Source organism: Phoenix dactylifera, chromosome 3, assembly GCF_009389715.1.
Source record: "Phoenix dactylifera cultivar Barhee BC4 chromosome 3, palm_55x_up_171113_PBpolish2nd_filt_p, whole genome shotgun sequence".
Classification (NCBI taxonomy): Eukaryota; Viridiplantae; Streptophyta; class Magnoliopsida; order Arecales; family Arecaceae; genus Phoenix; species Phoenix dactylifera.
The window spans coordinates 14,192,639-14,212,544 of NC_052394.1; the positions used below are offsets into that span (position 1 = coordinate 14,192,639).

Here is a 19,906-nt window from a genome sequence, read left to right on the forward strand (position 1 = left end):
AAATGAGGACGCATGAGTTGCTCATATGTTGTGTTTGCGTAGGTTCTAGTGATTCATGTTAGATTTGATGCATTGCGGTCTAATTGATTGATCCTACTTCGCCTATTAGCCTTTGGTTGAGTTTTGATGATGTAAAGATGTATTAATTCTCAACATTATCTGTATTGTATCTATTCTGCTTTTCAATAGTGTCGAATTTTGATTATCTCCGACAGAATTGTTTATGGTGTCCTATATTTATATTCTTTCTGTCCTCTTATTAACTTATAGTTCGTTAAAGTTATTACATTGAGCCATATATATATATATACACACACACATATATGTATTAAATTTATACCAAATAATTGTTTAATATAACAGTTTTACGGATCAAAATAAACTTCAATTCCAAATACCTCACTTTTGACATGGTAATGCGCATTACTATAGAATGAGAAATCCTAATGGTCACCAACGGCTTCCAGCTGTGAAAAACATCTTCTCATCAACCTGATTGTCATACACCTTCCCCCCTCTCAAATAACCTTCATTGTTTGAAGCATCGTAGAACCACCAGCCAATGTAGTCGAGGTGGAAATGGTTATGCGCACGTTGGTGAGGGGAAGGAGGTGTGGGTGTCTGTGAAGCCCAACCTCACGTTGAATATATGGGCCAGCCTCTTGGCCCGACCCGGCACTAAATAGAAGGCCCGATGGTCCAATCCCATTGTCCAAACAGGGCAAGCCCTGCTCGAACACAAAGGAAGGAGGATGAGTCCTCCTCCTCCTCCTCCTCCAACTTTGCCGGAGGCTAAGAAAGCCTAGCCTCTATTCCTATTTAAAGGCCCCAACCCCAGTTCTTCCTCACTAGAAAATTGCCATAGCCTACCGCGCTTTTCGCTCTCTTCCCCTATTGGAAAACCGTGAATCAGGCTCACTGTGCTCGCTGAAGATTGCAGCCGAGCCCTCGTCGGAACCAAGGTAAGGCCTTTGGATCTTTTTCCCTTCCCTTCTTTGATCATAAGCCTCACCACCGGCCGAGATTTCACCAGAATAATCCAAGGATAAGAGGCATTGTTTATCCTCTGTTTTCGTATCCAAAAACACTTTTTTATTTTCTTTTTTCTGGCCTTCTCTACTACCGGTGCTTGTCGCCGAAGATGCGGGCCTGTCTCCAGTGCTACTCTCAGTCGTCACTAGAGCTTCACTGCTAGGGATCATGAAAATAAGCATGAAAGGGTCGAAACCCTTGTATTTTTGACTGTTGCTTTTTCTTACTTCTCTTTTTCCATCGCTGATTTCCCCTGTCTTCGTCTTCCAAATTTTATCTCTCTTTCTCTCTCCTCTCTCTACTTTTCTTTCTCTTTCTAGATTTTTTTTTCTGCTAGCAGATGACCCTAAGGGATTATACGTTGGTCCTCTCGACTTATAATCTAAAAAACTAGTTTTAACGCCGAAACACAAGTGATTAAGATAGTGGTATATGTTATCCGTCACTTTGTGCATATTGTATCTATTATCTGACTCATGCTACTGGTTACATGGCTATAGCCTAATATTGGATCTACTATCAATTTATTAGAAATAAATTTTGATTTCTTACCGATCAATATCATGCTATTTGATTTTATTTTATTTTTTTGCTTGCTTAGACCCCACTTTAATGTATTATGTTGTATATTGGGCTAGAGTAGCTCATCATTGTTTTCTTATATTTTTAGATCCTGAATCATGATCGCTCGAAACTTGAAGGAGAGCGCTAAATTGCTTGAAGATGCTTGAGTCATCTAGACTTTAAATTTTTTGGATATTTTATTTTGTTTGAACAATAATAATTCGTTGGAACATCATGCCTCTTGGTACTTTGGGAAATTTGCTTGTGAGAATGATTTGATTGAATCTTTATTAAATTGATTTTATGAGGATCGAAAAATTAATATTATTGCTCTTTGATCGATAGCCTTGAATGCTTATGATCCGTCTTGCAGATATGCGGCATCTGTTATGCACCGGATTCGAGGCGTGACGCTATCATAGTAGGCAACGCTTTAGGGAGTTCAACTAGATCTTTCGTATAAAAACTTTTTGTTTTATTAATCACATGTTCTAACTTTTTTAAATGATGTTCATCGATCTAGTGCATAAGACTCCTACAATCGAATGATCTAGGGAGGGTTTGATATATACAGTCTTACCTCCACGTATGAAGAGACTTTTTTGTACTTCAAACCCATGATCTCCAAGCCATAATGGAGCTTCCCCGCCATCATCCGAAGATTCATCCCCTTGATTATTTTCCAGGTAGAAAATATTATTTAATGCATCTTTTCTAAATAATTTTGCAGAATAATGTCAAGCAGATCATGTTTTTGCATATAATTCTTGATGCCATTGCTTCTTCCTCTTGCATACTCATTGATACGTTGACAATTCCATACCTGGACGACTAACAATCATTGAGAAATAGTACTCCTGTCCCTGTAAAGCATGTGAAATCCTTTAGACTAAAACCTGTTTTGGTGAACATGCAGCTCCTCTGAAAAATGCTACAGACTAGGCTTCTAGACCTCCAAATGTTTGGGCAGACAAGCCACCTGCAATAATAAGTGTATCTTGTGATTCTACGAGAAAACAATCGCAGTACCATCTGCATCAGATCCGAGTCTTTTTTGATAGGAAGAAGTCCTATTAGCATGGCAGCCTCCCAGAAAGTTTGATAGTGATGGGAATTTGATACGTCCTCAAACTAAGAGCTAGAACAAGCCCTATTATCATAAAGGCTTTTTTACATAGACTCAACCAAGATTCCTTTAGCAATGTTTGGTAGTGATCAAGAGACTACTAGCTTCATGGAGCGCTGCTCCAAGATGCGATCAATGAGGACACTAGATGGATGGATTATATAGGGGCCCCATAACGATTTGTTCATAATTTCACTAGTGATCAAGAGACTGCAGACTTCATGGTGGACTGCTCCAAGATGTTATCAATGAGGACATTAGATGGATGGATGACATAGTGGCACCACGACAACTACCTGTTGATGGTTTTATTAGCTATCAAGATACTCCTGACTCCAAAGATTAATATTATTATGAATGAGGACACCAGACAGATGGATGATACAATAGGACCAAAACATCTATTTTTGTTTCATCAGTAATCAAGAGACTCCAGACTCCATGGATCAGTATTATCCTGGACTAGTCCGAGGTTCTATCAATAAGGACTCTAGATCATCAATGATCAAGAGACTCCTCACTTCATAGATTAATATTATATCGAACTGCTCCAATATGGTATTAATGAGAACACCAGAGAGCTTGATGATATCCATTTCTCTTGTAATTAGAAATACTTTATGTCATAATAGATGTATCTAACTTGTTCTTAAGCACTGAACACTCTCAATGAAAGATTACCGATGATGTATAGCCTTATTCTTGACATGTTTCTTCATCTAAGATATGAGCTATGTCACTTTGTTCATATGATTACTCAATAATCTCTGTGACTAGGTTTGAACCTGCAATTTTTTGGTATCAAACATGGCAAGTTGGTAGATTGTTAGCAGTGGAAATGCCAACTCTGCACTTGATGGTTCAGAAAAGCATTTTCAAAAATTATTCAGAACATATTGAAAACAAAGACAAAAAGCTTTTAGGTTTTCAAAATAATTTTTTTCTATTAAAAAGTTAAAAGATATCAAATTTCAAATATAAAAGTGCACTTCATATTTTTAATTTCCTTAAGCCATAGAAATAATACTCGAGAGGACACCTTTTTCTTTTTCCTCCTTTTTTTCTGTCAGTAATGAGGGGCTAATCCCCTCCAATATCAGCTAGAATTAGGGGGCTTTGTTACCGATAATGTATAACCTTATTCTTGACATGTTTTTTCATCTAAGATATAAGCTATGTCACTTTGTTCATATGATTACTCAATAATCTCTGCGAACTGGTTCGAACCTGCATTTTTTTGGTACCAAACATGGCAAGTTGGTAGATTGTTAGCAGCTGAAATGCCAACTTCGCCCTTGATGGTTCAGGAAAGCATTTTCAAAAATTATTTGGAACATATTGAAAACAAAGACAATAAGCTTTTAGGTTTTCAAAACAATTTTTTTTATTAAAAATTTGAAAGATATCAAATTTCAAATATAAAAGTGCACTTCATATTTTTAATTTCTTTAAGCCATGGAAATAATACTTGAAAGGGCACCTTTTCCTTTTTCCTCCTTTTTTCTGTCAGTAATGAGGGGCTAAGCCTCTTCAATATCAGCTAGAATTAGGGGGCTTTGTTCTGTCAGTTTTTCATAATCATTAGATGACTCAGAAAAATTGGATGGTCAAGCACATAAAAGACTACTCATGGAAGATCTGACCCGAACCACTGAAATTTACCATTAGGCAGCTAATCTAGTCTCAATATTGGGTTCTCATATACAAACAATTCAGCTCATTGAGATTGACATGATGAGGAAGTCATTTTATTGTACCCTGTAGTAGTAAGTCTTGCTTCTTGTAACATAAATACATTTTAAAAAAAATTGTAACTTGTTTTTCCTGAAAAAGACAATTGAAACCCCCAAACAAACCTGATTTAACTTGCAATTCACGTGACTGATGCTATTCTAATGAAATACATTATTTGTAGGCTGTCAACAAATATTAAATTATGAGATTCAATTTACCACCTCAAAACTTTAAACTTTTTCTCATGCAGGAGGCTAATGTAACTTGGATCATAGGAAGTTGCATGATGACATTTACTAATCATGTTCCTTATTCTATGTTGTATCAGCAATTTTTTTAAAAAAATTTCAATTATAACTTTGCATGTGTAATACAATATTATCACCAAACATGTTAGATATTGGAATATGTTTTCTCAGTTTAAACATTGAGATATTTGAATATATTGGATTCACAACATTGAGCAACATGATACGACGAATTCTCCTGCACCATCCAACGATTTCGATTTCCATTAGTGTTTCAAGGATGTTAAAAAATATCTTGGGTTGCTTGATTAATCAGCAAAGTGGGTCATGCCCAAATAGAACTGCCTAATCTATGAATCCAGAAAGAAATTAAATTCAATCATGCAGGATTATTCATGCACTTAATTTTTGTCCTTTTTAGAGTTGATAGAGGTTGTATACCAGTTTCTGTATATTTGTTTTAGTTACTAATTTAAGCACAATAAGACACCTGTATAGTTCATAACCATAACTTCAAATTCAAAAGTAGTCAACACAATCTTCATTGATTATTTTTCTAGAGGAAACGTAATATTGAAACATGTACATGCAACATTTCTTCAGGAAGCCACCATTGGTTTCTCCACATAGTAGGAAAAGACAAAAAAAGAAACAACTTGTAGTTGCAATTTAGCCAGTTTAAATAAAACAAATTTCATAGTTGATGACAATTTCTTCGATCGAAAAGGTTTAACAGTGCACTTGAACGAACTCTAAAATTACAAAATCTTGTGAAATTGCAATTTTTTAATATGAGTTATGGTTTTTTACAGTATTTTTTTCTTTTTGGTAAGATGTTTTTATTGGCAGGTGCTTGGTTGTCTAATGAAAATTCCTAAACCTATAAATCATGAAATTTTAAGCGCAATTTTAGAGTTAGGATTGATCTCTCCTTTACACTTTTCTATATTAGAGCTTTGCCCTCTTAACAACCCACCTTATAAAATTTTGCAACTAACAACAGGTGCAAAACAAGGAGAAGGATAGAATTATGAAGTTTGAAGACCCCCCAAACACGGCATAAAGTGCAAGTAAGTTGACTAACTTGTATACAATTGAAGACTTGATCTAGATTTGGTGCTTATAAAATAAACATAGTATGAAGTTCTGCAAACCATAAAAAAATTGTGTTGCGATGAATCACCAAAATCAACCATCTGGTTCAAAAATAATATCAACACTTTCCACTGTTGCAAAGACAAGGGAAAACAATATGAAAAATAATTTATAAATTAATATTGGCAGCCACAAATGGCCTTTCATATTGATCATCAAGAGTGGTGGACTTCATAGAACAACATGGCTAAGGCACCCACCTCTGATTGAACTTTCGCCACATGGTTATGCAGAAAGAAAACAGACTAGCAGTATTCACTATGTGCTATGAACTACTCCCGGATCTTTTGGATTCCTATCCAGCGGGCATAGTCAACCCACCTGCTCAATAGAAGATGAGTATCAATCTAAAGATATATAGAAACTTCAAGCAAATTATAGTTATAAAATTTCCAAAATAACCCTAAAGAAATCTCACATTAGAGATCCCAAAAATGTGTTTCCTGTACGAACTGCAAAGCACGATGCACTTAAAATGAGTTTGTGGCTGTGTAGCAGTGGCTCCAGGATTCGCTGTTCTATTACACCCGCCAGTATCTGGTACCTATTGAGTACAGGAAATGACTGATTCATCAATAAAATTAACAAGAAATGACTGATTCATGCCTTTTTTTGTTCACTCCTGATTCACTAGCTACAGCTAGAAGAAAGGTGCTAGACAACATATGAATTTAAAGTTAAGGAATCATAAACCAGATAATGGTTCATGTGAAAGCTGTTCAAATAAAATCAATCTTAAATGCTCTTAGAATTCTTATTTAATTTTCCAAAAGTGCATGTGAATGCATATTCCTATACTACCATACAGACAAACAAGGTGATGAATTTGGGTAGTTATTAGGGGGATGAGTTGATCATTGAAATAGAAACTACATTCTATGAGAGATAATTTAGTGATATATTATACAATATTTGTATTTATATAAAATAAGGTCAATCTTACATATGTTTTCATTCCACAGAAAAAAAAAAACAACAACCATTCCAATAAACCCTACACCATGTTAAAGGATGCTTTTTCATAGCTTTATCATCTATTTCTAATATGTGCCCTTTGAGGCTTTGACATCAGGTCAATTTTATAGATCAACATATAATTCCTTGAGAGGGCGGTGCTTGGTGTATGATAAGGTTGTACCATTGTGACCTAAGTATTATGAATTCAAAATATGAAAATACCCTCTCTGCATGTGGGGTACGGCTGCATATATCTAACCCTCCTTAGACCTCGTAGTGGCGAGAGTCTCATGCATTGGGATGCCTTTTTCAACATATAATTCTTTAAAGTTTAAGAGTTTCAATAATCATATAGCAACTTGATATCATTATTTTATTTATTAATCTCAAAAATTTTGAATTGCTTTTCATTTAGCTCTTTGGCTTATTTTTACCTTTGAGACCAAACTAGCTTATGAAATCAAAAGCCATCATCCCCCCCGCCCCGTCTAGACTATTTTTCCTAATTTCTTCCAGAGGAGGCAGGGGTTAAACCAAAAAAAGATGCATTATATGAGAGAAAAGGCAATCACAAGCATTGGACATATCTAGACTCTTTCCAGCAAGGTTACAAATATTATTGGGATCATGGGGCATTCCACTTTCTCGAATGTAGGGAAAGGGTACTTCCCGAGTGTCGGAAAGGGATGAGGCGAGTAATGGACCATACGAGATGGGGCACGCATCTTCCTAAGTGTCTAGATGCAAGAAATCTCAGATTTTTTCTATTTTGAATGTTGGGATGGGTTAAGTTGAGAAAATGACCGGGACAAAACAAAACACTCATCCTCCAAAGTGTCGGGACGTGGGATGTCCCATTCTACGGAATAATCGGGATACCCCCACCTCACAATATTTAAAATCTTGCTTCCAAGCCTATAAAATATTGGACGATTGGTCCTTTGTAGCTTCACTTAAACTCTACCTTAAAGGAAGAGAGAGGTCGGAGAGAGGGCTCGAAAGCCCTCATATCATCAGCAAAGGGTTCCTCTATTTCATTTCGAAACATGGGATGCCCTATAAATTTTTTTTTGTCATTTTCGAACTGAAGTCGGCAAATGGTTTGCCGACTTCAATTCAAAATTGAAAGAAAAAAAAAGGTACATCACAAAATGGCAGGGTACAAACCAGTACCATACTGCCTGCTAATCATGCTATATATGATGTTGTGATTTGAGGTACTTCGGGCAAATGAATGCTCCTTCATTATATTTAGCTTAATGGGCTCTGTCATCTAGCTCTAAGGTCTTAAGTTCACTGGATAGTCTCTTATTGGTTCTGCAGCCTTGGTTCTCTCTCCCTTTTGATATCCTTCTCACTAATTGAACGAAAGTCCCACCATCTAGTAGAACTTGGATAGAATTCTAGCGCCTTTTCCATTTTAATTCAAAATATCCTATAGAGTCCTTTAGTTCCTTCTGCTTCTATTGATATTATAACTTTTCATACAATCAATGGAGCGAGCCGTTTTCTCCTTTCCCCGTGTATTGGTGCTAGTGTACATGGCATAAGCAAGATGGCACATCATTACAATATTTCCCACCAATTCACTTATTTTAGATGCATGAGCAAAATTCTTCCTTGATCCGGAGCTCATCCCTTCTTGCACCAGAACACAAACTTTTCCATGGTTCCACCCAAAACAAAGGTCACCAATGTGGTTGAATACCAACATTAATAAACAAAAGTTACCAATGTTCTTACAGCACTCTTGCAAGCTCCTCTATGGACAAGTCAGCTTTAACACTTCTTGCACTTAAAGAGTTCTTTAGAAATTAAGCATAAGAGAAGAAAACACTAAAGAGCACAAGAGAAAGCAGAAAGCTTCTAACAAAATTCTATTTCTTGGGAACTGGGTATACAAAATGAGGGGCCCATGATACCAACTACTTACCTGCCCTGAAAGTTTAAATTATTTTGAAATATAGATTAAATTATATGCAAGATTCTTTTCAAATGCACTATAACTATATGACATGGAAGAAAGTTTATGCCAATGAATGACATGAAAAAAGAGAACCTGCAGAGATCCAGGATACAAGATACTAAAGGAGCATCAAGCTCATTAGCCAGACACAAGGATGAACAGCAATATTTATTTGAACTTTTTCAGATACTCAATAAAAAAAAGGTATGGAATAAAGGATTTTGTTTAGAAAGAGAAAATAGCTGTCAGAAGTTGCCAAATGTTGACCTTGTTATATAAATAGTGGAAGAACAATTTAATAATGTAAATGCCCAAGAGGTATACATACCTAAGGTTACTGGACACTGCCATATAGACACCATAGGCAACACTAGTTGATAATATAGGGACATCCTCTGCTTCACCAGCAAAATTCTTATCCAATGTCTTTCTTGCATTAATCAAGGCATTCGTTGTACCAACACCAATCTGCAAAAAGACTGAATTCAGCTGACGGCTGAAAATTTTGCTTATAATTATTTTGGTTACTTGTTGATATGCTTAATGAATTAACCAAAATGATAATATATGAATACAGGATTTACTGATTGGCTTGCTGAGCAGCCATTTCAACTGTTATATTCTGAACAAACCTCCCAAGCCTTGGGAATACACATGCATCGATTACTTCATATAGATATCCAGAATGCTCATGAGTAAAAACATAAATACAATGCTGAGGAAATAATTAATCTCTTAGCAGTGGATAATTTAATTATATCATTTAACGTTTTCTTTATTTATACATTAACTAAACTGAGTCTTTTAAAAAAAGACAACTTCCAGAAGAAATTGTCCAAATAAACAAATCCATGAAGATATTATTCCAGTAAAACAAGAAGTTGCAATACTAACATAATTAAGGGTGAAAATGAGAACATAGACACTGCCAGGGAATCAGTAGAATCAATTTCCCAATCCATACCATGATGCTTAATCATTGACCCATGGGAAACCAAAACAAGAATGATACATACAGTAGGGAAATGCAATTCCCAAAAGCAAAATATGCTTTTAGGTTTGATTGTGCAATGTTGATCATTAACCAGGCAACCCAGGCTTCTTTACTCCAAAAAAAATTAACATCTACAAATTCTACGGGAGTGGATAGTAGTTGGAAGAAAAGCAGCTAATCAAAAGTTAAAACCAAGCTGACAGAAACTCTTGGCACCTTTTAGACATCATCGGCATGGACTTGACTGAAGGGCAGGGCCACTACCAAACACACTTATGAAGGGCAATCAGGCATGGCTTAATACCATGCAGCAAGAATTACAAAACATTTCTATTTCTCAACCTTCTAGAACATAAAAGAATCTCGAAGATAGACATTGCAACAATGCATCTATGGGTATGATTGAAATACCACAGAAGAATATGACCTCCGAAAAATTAGAAGTATCATAAGCTACCCCCACTTTGCCAAAAAGAAAATGAAGATGTGAATGATATCATGGTAAAAGTTTTAAGAAAATACTGGAATTTGTCACAGAAACCCCCTAATTGGTGAAAGAATCTAGCCTACCAGAGATGCACCAGTCCCAACGGCAAATAGCTTTGACCCATTTCTCTGCACATAAAAAAGGAAAAAGAAGGAAATTACCATATGAATATGAATTAATAACTCAATTAGTTATTTAGTTTTTCGCAGATAGTTGATCACAACAGATCAATGAAGCATTTTTGTAGATTTACCACTATTGCACCAACTCTCTGCAATAATGAGTATGATGTTCCAGCCAAAGCAACCTGGAAAAAAAAAAGTTCCAACATTATCGATAAGAGTTACACAATTATCTCAAATAATTTCTTGGACTCGTAGCATTCACCTGAAAAGCATTATCAGGGCAGCTGTAAAAGAATTTGGCAATAGGTCCAGCACTGAATGCCAGAGGTGGTCGAAGAGAAACAGTTGGTGCAGGAAGCCAGACAAGCATAAAATCAGCAACTATGGCCATCGCCTAAAACAAAAGGTTGTGTAGCATGCAAATAAACGATGTAGTAAGAAGCAGGGAATGGTTCAGCTAATGAAAAACAAATTATCTAAGAAAAACATTTTTTCTATCAGGCCAACTAGCCTTTTAAGTTTTCATGGCAGGCTCCTTTCTTACCAAAAGTTTGTTTACCCAGAAAATGGGAACCAATTGGCATCAAGGTCAAAGCAAGTCATGAAAAATAATCAAACTTTAACAAGCTTTATAGTTTTCATGGCAGGCCCCTTTATTACCGAAAGTTGCTTAGTCATACATAAGGATATACATACATACACACACACACATACATACATACATACATACATACATACATACATATGGAAGTGGGGACACAGTGCACTCCGGAAAAACTAGAGAAAAAGTTCCTAAATATTTTTTTCATTAAAAATTTATTTTTGAAAGAAGTGACCATCCTAAATTGTTACACTACTACTCTTAATGGTAAGATTTTTTTTTTCTTTATAAAGTTATTCATGCTGATATCTTAATTAAAATATAATAATGGTTCATATAACCAAGGATTAGGAACTGATGTGCTGGTCCATGCCATATTGCACAAGCAGTACCAATGTTGGATGAGCATGTGGCAGAGCCCAACCCCCCTGCAAGCAAAGGGGTTCCAGTACTCATGCATGTTGCACATAATGCTTGTTTGAATGGTTATTCACTGGGCCACATTCCTTAAAATCTAATCTACAATGACAAAAGAAATAAAAAGCGCCATCTTTATGGTCGTTTTCTGCTGAAGTTAAAATTTGGTAGATTGTTAAGGGGGTTGAAACATCAAAAGCATGAGGGGGTCAAGATTTTGAAGTGGGTATCGCTCTTTCAGTATAGGATTACAAATACTATGTATTAATTCATCCAACATTATGAGTAATATTGCCATCTTGTAAAATTCCTTGAGTCTTAAAATCATGTATCAATCTCTGATCACCCTAGATGCACCTTTGCTTGATAGGTTTATCATTAAGACCCATTAACACTTGATTTTCCCTGCATAGTTCCAATTTACCATTCAACTTAAACCACATATCACTAGTTACCACTAGAACATTTCTATACAACATTAAGATCATTTGAAACAAGCGTGAGACCTTTGGAACAGCCTGGAAAGCTACTAGTTTCTCCATTACTATTGTCAGTGTTTGGCACTGTTTTATCGTAAATATCCTTAATAATTTCAGTTCATATTTTAAGTCCTCTTTTCATCTTTAATGCCACTAAACTACCTCTCTTGATGCTCTATGTATGGTTTCATCATTTGCCACTAAACTTCAATTCTCTCTTCTATTTAATCTTTTTGTTAGTTCGAAAGCAAGCCAAAGAAAATGTATTACTTTCTTAGCACACATCCGTATTGGTTCCTCCATATTGTGATTGCTGTTCTTGGTCCTTGTCCCCTGCTCCCCAACCCCTCTCTCTTTCTCATAACTTCACAGTGCACTTCATAAATTTATTTTTATGATAGTTAGTTCAATTGTTGCGTCACTTAGAAATGTGCATCTCTATACATTTTCTCTAATGATATAGTGCAAACCTTAATTTCTATATATAATGAGTGAGCCAGGCTGCCAATTAGCCAAGTACATATGTTTTCTCTCATAACTTCCTGAACTCTATTCATTCAGCCCAAAAGTTCACCTTAATCCAAACAACTGGTTCAAATATTTTGTTGAATAATGGTATCCATGCCAAATGCCTGATTGTGTGTTTGCTGAATAGTTTCTAACTCACAAAAGCAATGGTCCAATCCTTCTTTAATCTTACCATCTCTCATTAAAATTATATTATCCTCTCTCTCTCTCTCTGTGCATGTGTGCATGCACACGTCTGTGTGTTGTGCTTCTGATTTAGCTTATCGATAACTCTGTGCTTACCTTCTTCAAAGCCCAGCCTATCATATAAACTATCATAAGACGTAGACCATATTTCTTTTTTCAAAGGTAACCATTAGATTTATATTTGGCGTCATAAATTTCTCCATATGTGCCTTAACGATAGATCTAGTAATAATATGTTTTAAAAAACGCACATTGTCATGCTTCCCATTTTGCCAACCTATTTTATGTAAAGTGTTGTTCCAGCTTGCTTGCACAATAAACAGGGCATTTGATTTTCATGTTTGTTTCATAAAAGCGGCTAGGCAAAAGCTATTACTTGAGGCTTCCTAGTCTCAATGCCATTCGAGCAATTTAGCTTCTTGTTTAAGTAAGACAACTTGCATTAAGATCGCATAGCCTCGTGTTCTAATAGATTGGAACTATACAAGTTCTGAAGTCAAGTCCATTTTTATTATTAGTGAGAAAAAGGTGATTCTAGAAGATAGTGTAAGCTCAATTATTTAGAATCATTTACTACCATAGTCTAATGGAAAGTTTTATTTATTATTCTTGACATGATGATTTTATATTGATGTATATAATCAGAAAAGCAATTTCTCAGCATATGACAGATCAAGAAGAATAAAGAAAGAGAAGAAAGTGAAACTTTTCTTGTGCAACCCCACGATAAGATACAGGAAATGCTTCTAGCAAAACTCATACCACATCTGCGAAAACAAAATCCAGTTCCTTGACAAAATTCTCTCTGCGACGTTCCCACTCAGCAGCAGTCTGAAAAATGAAAGCCCAACAGATCAGCATTGGCAGTCATAAATTCTTTCAGAAAACAAATCACTGAAAATTATATAAGATGAAATGAATGCAAGGAAACTCAAAAGGTATCATTTCAGCAAATAAAGAACACTTCATCCTGATAGATTTCACAACAAAAAAAAAGAAAAGAAAATGTTTGAGTTAAAATTTGAACAATCTGGGTTCTTATTATAAAGCTTCAAAACTAAGTCAAATAGTAAGATTGCTCAAATTGCAACTAAACCAGGAAAAAAAAAGCCAATTTGTTCTATAATTTTGACCAAATTAAAATTGGATGCCATTTCAAAGATATAATGTTCTCCAAGTTCAGGTCTATATCAAACAAAATTGTAATTTGAAGTTATTTCCCAACCTGGAACTAACCCATACACAGTTTTTTTGCCTCCTTAGACTAAGAAATTCTTGATAATATAAAAAATATTATAATTAGCAACACATAAATATAGAAAAGTAAAGGTCGTGATTTGAGTATGCAAGACAAATTGTTTCTTATCCTTAAAAAAAAGGATACTCAATGCCAGGGTCGCCAAAACCATCCCGAACCGGACAGTTCCGGCCGTTCTGAGCCGTCCTGACGGTTGACCAGCACGGTTCCAGCAACGGAAACGAAATTTGTTGCTAGAGAGGGAGAAGGAGAAGGAAAGAGAGAAAAAGAGAGAATGAGCGGTAGAGGGAGGAAGAGAGAGTGGAAGGAAGAGAGAAGGAGGTGGAGGCCGACAGGCGGAGGGCCGACGGAGGCCGGCGAGCCATGCGGAGGACGATCCTCTGGGCTCCACAGCCGGAAAACAGGGCAGGTCCCCTGTTTCGAACAAATCAGGTCCGGCCCTTTTTTTACTTTGTAATTTTTAAATGAAGTAGGCAAATCAGGGGACCCACCCTGTTTTCCAACCGTGGAGGTTTCCTCCGCTCCTGCCTAGGTTGTCGGCCTTCGACAGCCCTCCACCGGCCTCCGCCACCTTCTGCCGGCCTCCCTCCCTCTCTTCCCCTTCTCTCTCTTTTTTCCTCTCTCCTCCACCTCCTCTACTGTGTCGGAACTAGCTCAGCACGACATGGCGCGAGCCCGTTCCAACTCGTCTCGCCGGACACCCGATACGGTGCCCGGTACTGGTTCCGCCGATATTGTTCAACGTATCGAGGGTTAATGGCAAAGAATATGGAGGGTCAAGCTTTGTTGTGGGGGGTGGGCGAGAGCATGGTTTTACCGATGCAAACATGTTTGTTACTGTTAGTCTTCCCTTAAGTTATTGCTTAGCTTCGATTGGCATTAAGATCTTGCAACATAGTTGAATTTAAAAAGAAACTGTAGGCTATGTACTGAACTGAACCAAAACTTAAAACTGCAAGACAGCTTTAATCCACAAAAACAAAGTTATACTTTGGTTGTCCACAAATATCAGGGGTTACATATATTATTATCATTCTACCAATTCAAAATGATATGATTAAATTATTAAATTGGATTTTTAAATAGCTTGTGGAGTAATCTCTAAGTAGGATATCTAATCAGCTTCTAAAACTGTAAACACTACCTTGCCAGCTTTTTTTTGGTAGAACCTCACCAGCATTTCATCTCCTAATTTGAATTATTTTAAGTTTCCAATGCATCAACTTTTTCAAACAATTAGGGAGAATAAATGTGACATAAGCACCTATCTGTTGATAGCCAGAAATTTAGGAAAAGAACGTGGCATCTATCAGTCATTAATGGTTTTCAATGTTCACGTACCCACATCAGCTTTCTTGAACATGTCAATTTACCGAGACTTTATGTACTCAAAATTCATAATGAAAAAAATATAGCAGTCTCAAACCCACTTTCTTCCCTTATTAGCATTTTGGTTTATAGATGTGGCCTGATCTGCAATGACAATGCATCAAGAATTTCCAACGCCAGCAACATCAAACCATGCAAGGTAAACAAATGATGTTCATAAAAAAGTATATAAGAAATCAGTATGAAGCCATGGTTTGAAATACCACACTATGAGGGTGTACCAGTCATGTATGTGTACAGTACATACCACTAGTATTTACTCATACCAACTCATGGTCTGCCAATGCAAGGTGGAATCACACCGTATGTACCATAGTGTGGGGCTCAATATAGGGCATTACATACAATAGTATTATTGGTTTTTCAAATCTTGCATAAATCAAAATATAAAGTACCAATGTCACTCCTAGTCTTTGGAAAATGAACAACAATCACTATTAAGTAGACCTGCTCAAAACCCGAGCCCCGACCATTTTAGACAGGTATGGATCTAATTTTTAAGCCTAAAGGGCCCTGCCGGCCCTGAAATTTAAGCTCACCGAGTAAACAGGCCTCGACTTGAGCCCAATATTTATATAATATATTAATCTATAATATATAATATAATATAACATAAAATATATATTATATAATATAAAATATCTTTTATCTTCTTCCACATCTCATCCTTTCCATCTCTCTCCCCCCACCTCCTCCTCCCCCTCCCACAATCCCGGCCGCCCCTCGTCCCCCCACCCCCGATTGCCCCCCATCCCACCTCCCCACCAGTTCGGTCTCCCCTTGTCCCGCTACCACCTCCTCTTCCCACCGCCCTGGCCGCCCCTCATCCCACCTCCCCCTTCCCTCGGCCTCCTCCTCCTCCTCCTCTTCCCACTAGTCCAACCACCCCCTACCTCCCTCCCCTCCCCAAGAGCTTTTTTTAAGAGAGAGATTCTTTGGCAAAGCCCGTGACTTGGTCCGAACCCAAAGCCCGATAAGTAGCGGACTCGAGCCTGGGAAGTAAGCCTGAACGCTAAGCCAGACCAGAACCTAGCCTGAAAAAATTAACGGATACCATAGGTTGAGCCTGGCTCGGCCCGCCCATTAAGCTAGTCTACAATCAAATTGTAGAATAAAAATATTTGATGCTTTCAAAATTCGACATTAATATTAGAAGAGTCATAGCATATATGAGGTGCTTTAAAAATTCAACATAAATCAATAGTTTAAAATTAACACAAAGGAGTAAGGAATAAGTTGTCTTCACGAACCTACTTCTTACTGTAAAGCATTGTTCTCCCATGTATTTCATGAAAGAAAATACTTCGAAGTTTTAATATTGTGTGTGGAAACACCAAAGTCGATCTTTTGAGTGGATTTAGGAACATAACTGTTTTGAATATTATGATTAGGGAATCAGTCTCTCTTCAAGCCACATTTTATACTCAATGCAAACTTTTTTCTTTTAGTATCTTATTAACCACAAAAGAAGTTCCTGATGTAACATCTATTGTTAGCAGGATTTTAAGCCATGGCTGGGCATTTATCTATATTACCAGCATGACTACATGGTTTGTATTTTATCGTAACTCATTCTGAACTCTTTTATCATTCTACGAACAAGGTAAAATGATGATTAAAAAAATATGCATATTGTAAGATATTTTGCATGGCTCGTATGTGATTGGCAGCGGGTTGACAAAGAAAATGGACAAGAAGACTACAAGACTGTCTAGGATAGCTATTTCAGTCACATTTCCAAAGGTGCCGGACCCTCATTGCCATTATCTTCTCACATGTAAGCCCTTATTATTATTTTTAAACAACAATTTGCAACCAGAGTGTTGCTTGAATTGGAGGAAATCAAGTTTTGATACATTTTTCATATCATAATGAACTTATATAAATGCAAGGGCTGAACTAGTGATGCTTATTACTTTGTGTGCTTACGCAAATGACAAGCTTAAGCAACTAAAACATATCTAGGACAATAAATCCCAATACACACATCATATTCAAAATATATGATTATTGTGCAAATAAATATTAGAATTTAGAAAGACTGTCACCAAAGCAGCAGCAAAAGAATCGCTTGCAATTGCTACGATTACACAGATTTCCCTCAATCATTAGGTCAAATAAAACCATAAACCAAAACAAAATAATCACTCTTCTACATAGAGCACAGATGCATCATTTCTGTTATTGCAGTAGAACACAAGAGACAACACAAAGATGCTGCAATATGCTTCAATCGAGCACTGACACCAAGGTGCATTGACCTACAAAAATATCTCAAAATGCCTTTCTTCCAGACTTCCATTCAGGTAAAGTTCAAAGGAAAATAAGCTACAGCTATCAAGAACTAAACCAAGCCAAAATTGGCAAAAGATATAAGTAAAATCATGGAAAATATCCAATTAATGTAACCACAACATAAGAAATCGAGTCAAAAACTAGCAAAAAAGGTGTGGGGGGGGACCTTGGTAAAGATGCCGACGCCGCACTCCATGACGACCTTGGCCAAGAAGAGGTCGTCAGCCAGAAGCCTTTCCTTGAACCCCCCAAACTGGAGAAGCCACCGGAAGAACGGAGACTTCTCAAGCTCGGCGAAGCGGTGCACGATCGCCCCGGGAATCCTCCCGGCCTCGACGGCTGCCGCAAGGTCTTTGGGGAGGCTGTCCAGCGTCCGGCCGAGCTCCGTCAGGGCCAGGAGAGCCTCCGTCCGGTTCTTCCGGCCGGAGTCCCCATCTTCCCCTCCACCACGGCCGCCTCCGCCGCCGCCGCCGCCGCCGCCGTTCCCGATCCCGCCGTCGCCGGATCCGGCGACGAGGGGACGCCGGGCGGGGCAGGGAGGAAATATCCGGAGGTGGGGAGGGCGGACGGAGGCGAGGAATCGAACGGCGGAGAATGGGCGGCGGCCGCCAGACGAAGGGCTGGAGATGGACGGGAACCGGAGGTTAGAGAAGGATGCGGCGGCGGAGGCAGCAGCCGCCATTGGTGGGAGGCGGGTGATTTGGTTTCGAAGTCTGCTTGGCGGACTTCTCAATTTATATATATATATATATATATATATATATATATATATATATATGTATGTATGTATATTCTGGTGATAATTACAAGGAGGAGGGGGAAGAGTTGACGATGGATTCAAAGGCGGGCTCAAAGGTGATTATATAAAAAAATTTGATTAAGTTAAATCAAAAAATCGATTAAATAATTAATTAAATTTAAATTAAAAAATTAGATAGCGGACGATTGTCGCCCAAGATAGTAATCCTAATATTAATATTCGATTCGAATAAAATCTTTCGAATCATCCTACACGCCTGAAAGGCTCAAACCTCTTGTTCATTCATTTTATCTATCTTTTCTCTTTATCCTTTTCAAGCAAGCAGGTTTCGAATATTCCGTCAATTTTCTAGTTTCCATTCAGCGTAGCCGTAAGATATCTTGAAGGCGCCATAAATCATGCCTTTATTGCTAATTTTTATCATTAAATTTTGCCCAAATTTGGTTAATATCTAAAAAAGTATTCGATTTATATTCATATTGAAATAAAAAAAAATATAGATATGTTTAATATATGATTCATATCTATATTCATTTATAGTAAATATGGATATGCTTAATATTCTATTCTTATTCGTTTAAAATATATTTGAATATTAATTTTAATATTTGTTTAATATCTATATCTATATTATTAAAAAATATAAATATAAATATAAATTTATCATTATTGGTTGATTCGGAGAAAATTACGGATTTGGCCGGGTACGATGGGTTGCCAGCAAACAGGAAAAAAATGAATGCAGCATCTTGGATGAAATGTAGGATGACAGGCGTTGCATTCAGGTTGGATTTTCCCGAGCCTAGCTTCAGGAGATTTGTCAAATCTGCATTTATTACCCTCGTACCTAATCGAATTTAGTTTGGATATTTATAGTCATTATTTTAGTATTTTCCTTTGCTCAGATTTGTGCATCATAAAATGAGTTTATAACGAGATATCTATTAACTTTCATGTCAATGTAATAAATAAATAAAGAAAACTATTAGTTCAATGATTTAAAAGTATGCAGTTTTAATGTTTATCTTAATTGAGACCATGTATTCCTGCCTCATAGGGAAGAAGTATGATTCTTTGATTCTAATTATCATGAAAAGACACTTGATAAGTGCGACTAGTGGGTGAACATGAAAAATTTAAAAATGATCCAAAATATATAATTAGTATGGCTAGTATCCAAGTATATAGAAAAATAAATGCTTAAATCATGACAAAGAGTCAACTGCAATCTTAATTTTCTTTAAGAAAATAATGAAAGGGAGCTTGAGTAGACACCATACTAGATGTTTTTTTTTAACAAGCCACAGCTTGAAGAAAAAAAGTCTAGTAATTAGAAAGACATAAGCAAAGACAAATAAACATACATTTCAAAGTTTTATTATAAAAATCTACAATATAGTAATAGATAAACATCATGCTAAATTCTCTCTAAATTAAAAAATGATAATTATTATTAATTAGAATATAGCATTGCAACACACTTCATTTTGAGATATAAAAAGTAATGATTAAATAGTTTCAATTTCTGTGAAGAAGTGAAATAAAATATTCGGCTACATTATATTATCATTTCCAATGATAAGTATATATAGGTTGTACAAGCCA

General features: G+C 36.6%; 1 protein-coding gene and 1 long non-coding RNA gene across 4 annotated transcripts; one reads left to right on the plus strand and one right to left on the minus strand.

The window, feature by feature from the left end:
- Positions 1-609: 609 nt before the first annotated feature.
- Positions 610-17,137, plus strand: LOC120110245. 3 transcript variants are annotated; one of them, XR_005511033.1, is made up of 5 exons: positions 610-962; positions 1,970-2,017; positions 2,120-2,282; positions 5,708-5,774; positions 16,746-17,137. It is a non-coding gene; the product is annotated as an uncharacterized LOC120110245 (long non-coding RNA). The 3 variants fall into 3 exon arrangements; XR_005511034.1 differs by having other exon boundaries at positions 1,703-2,282; XR_005511032.1 differs by having other exon boundaries at positions 1,970-2,282.
- LOC103697741 (protein RETICULATA-RELATED 4, chloroplastic-like) lies at positions 5,824-18,264 on the minus strand. The gene is made up of 8 exons (XM_008779664.4): positions 17,708-18,264; positions 13,362-13,430; positions 10,651-10,782; positions 10,517-10,570; positions 10,347-10,391; positions 9,111-9,250; positions 6,278-6,403; positions 5,824-6,180 (listed from the first exon to the last, which is right to left on the minus strand). Exons 1-8 carry the CDS (start codon positions 18,221-18,223, stop codon positions 6,132-6,134), a joined length of 1,131 nt encoding a protein of 376 aa, XP_008777886.2. The 5' UTR covers positions 18,224-18,264; the 3' UTR covers positions 5,824-6,131.
- Between the last annotated feature and the right edge of the window lie 1,642 nt (positions 18,265-19,906).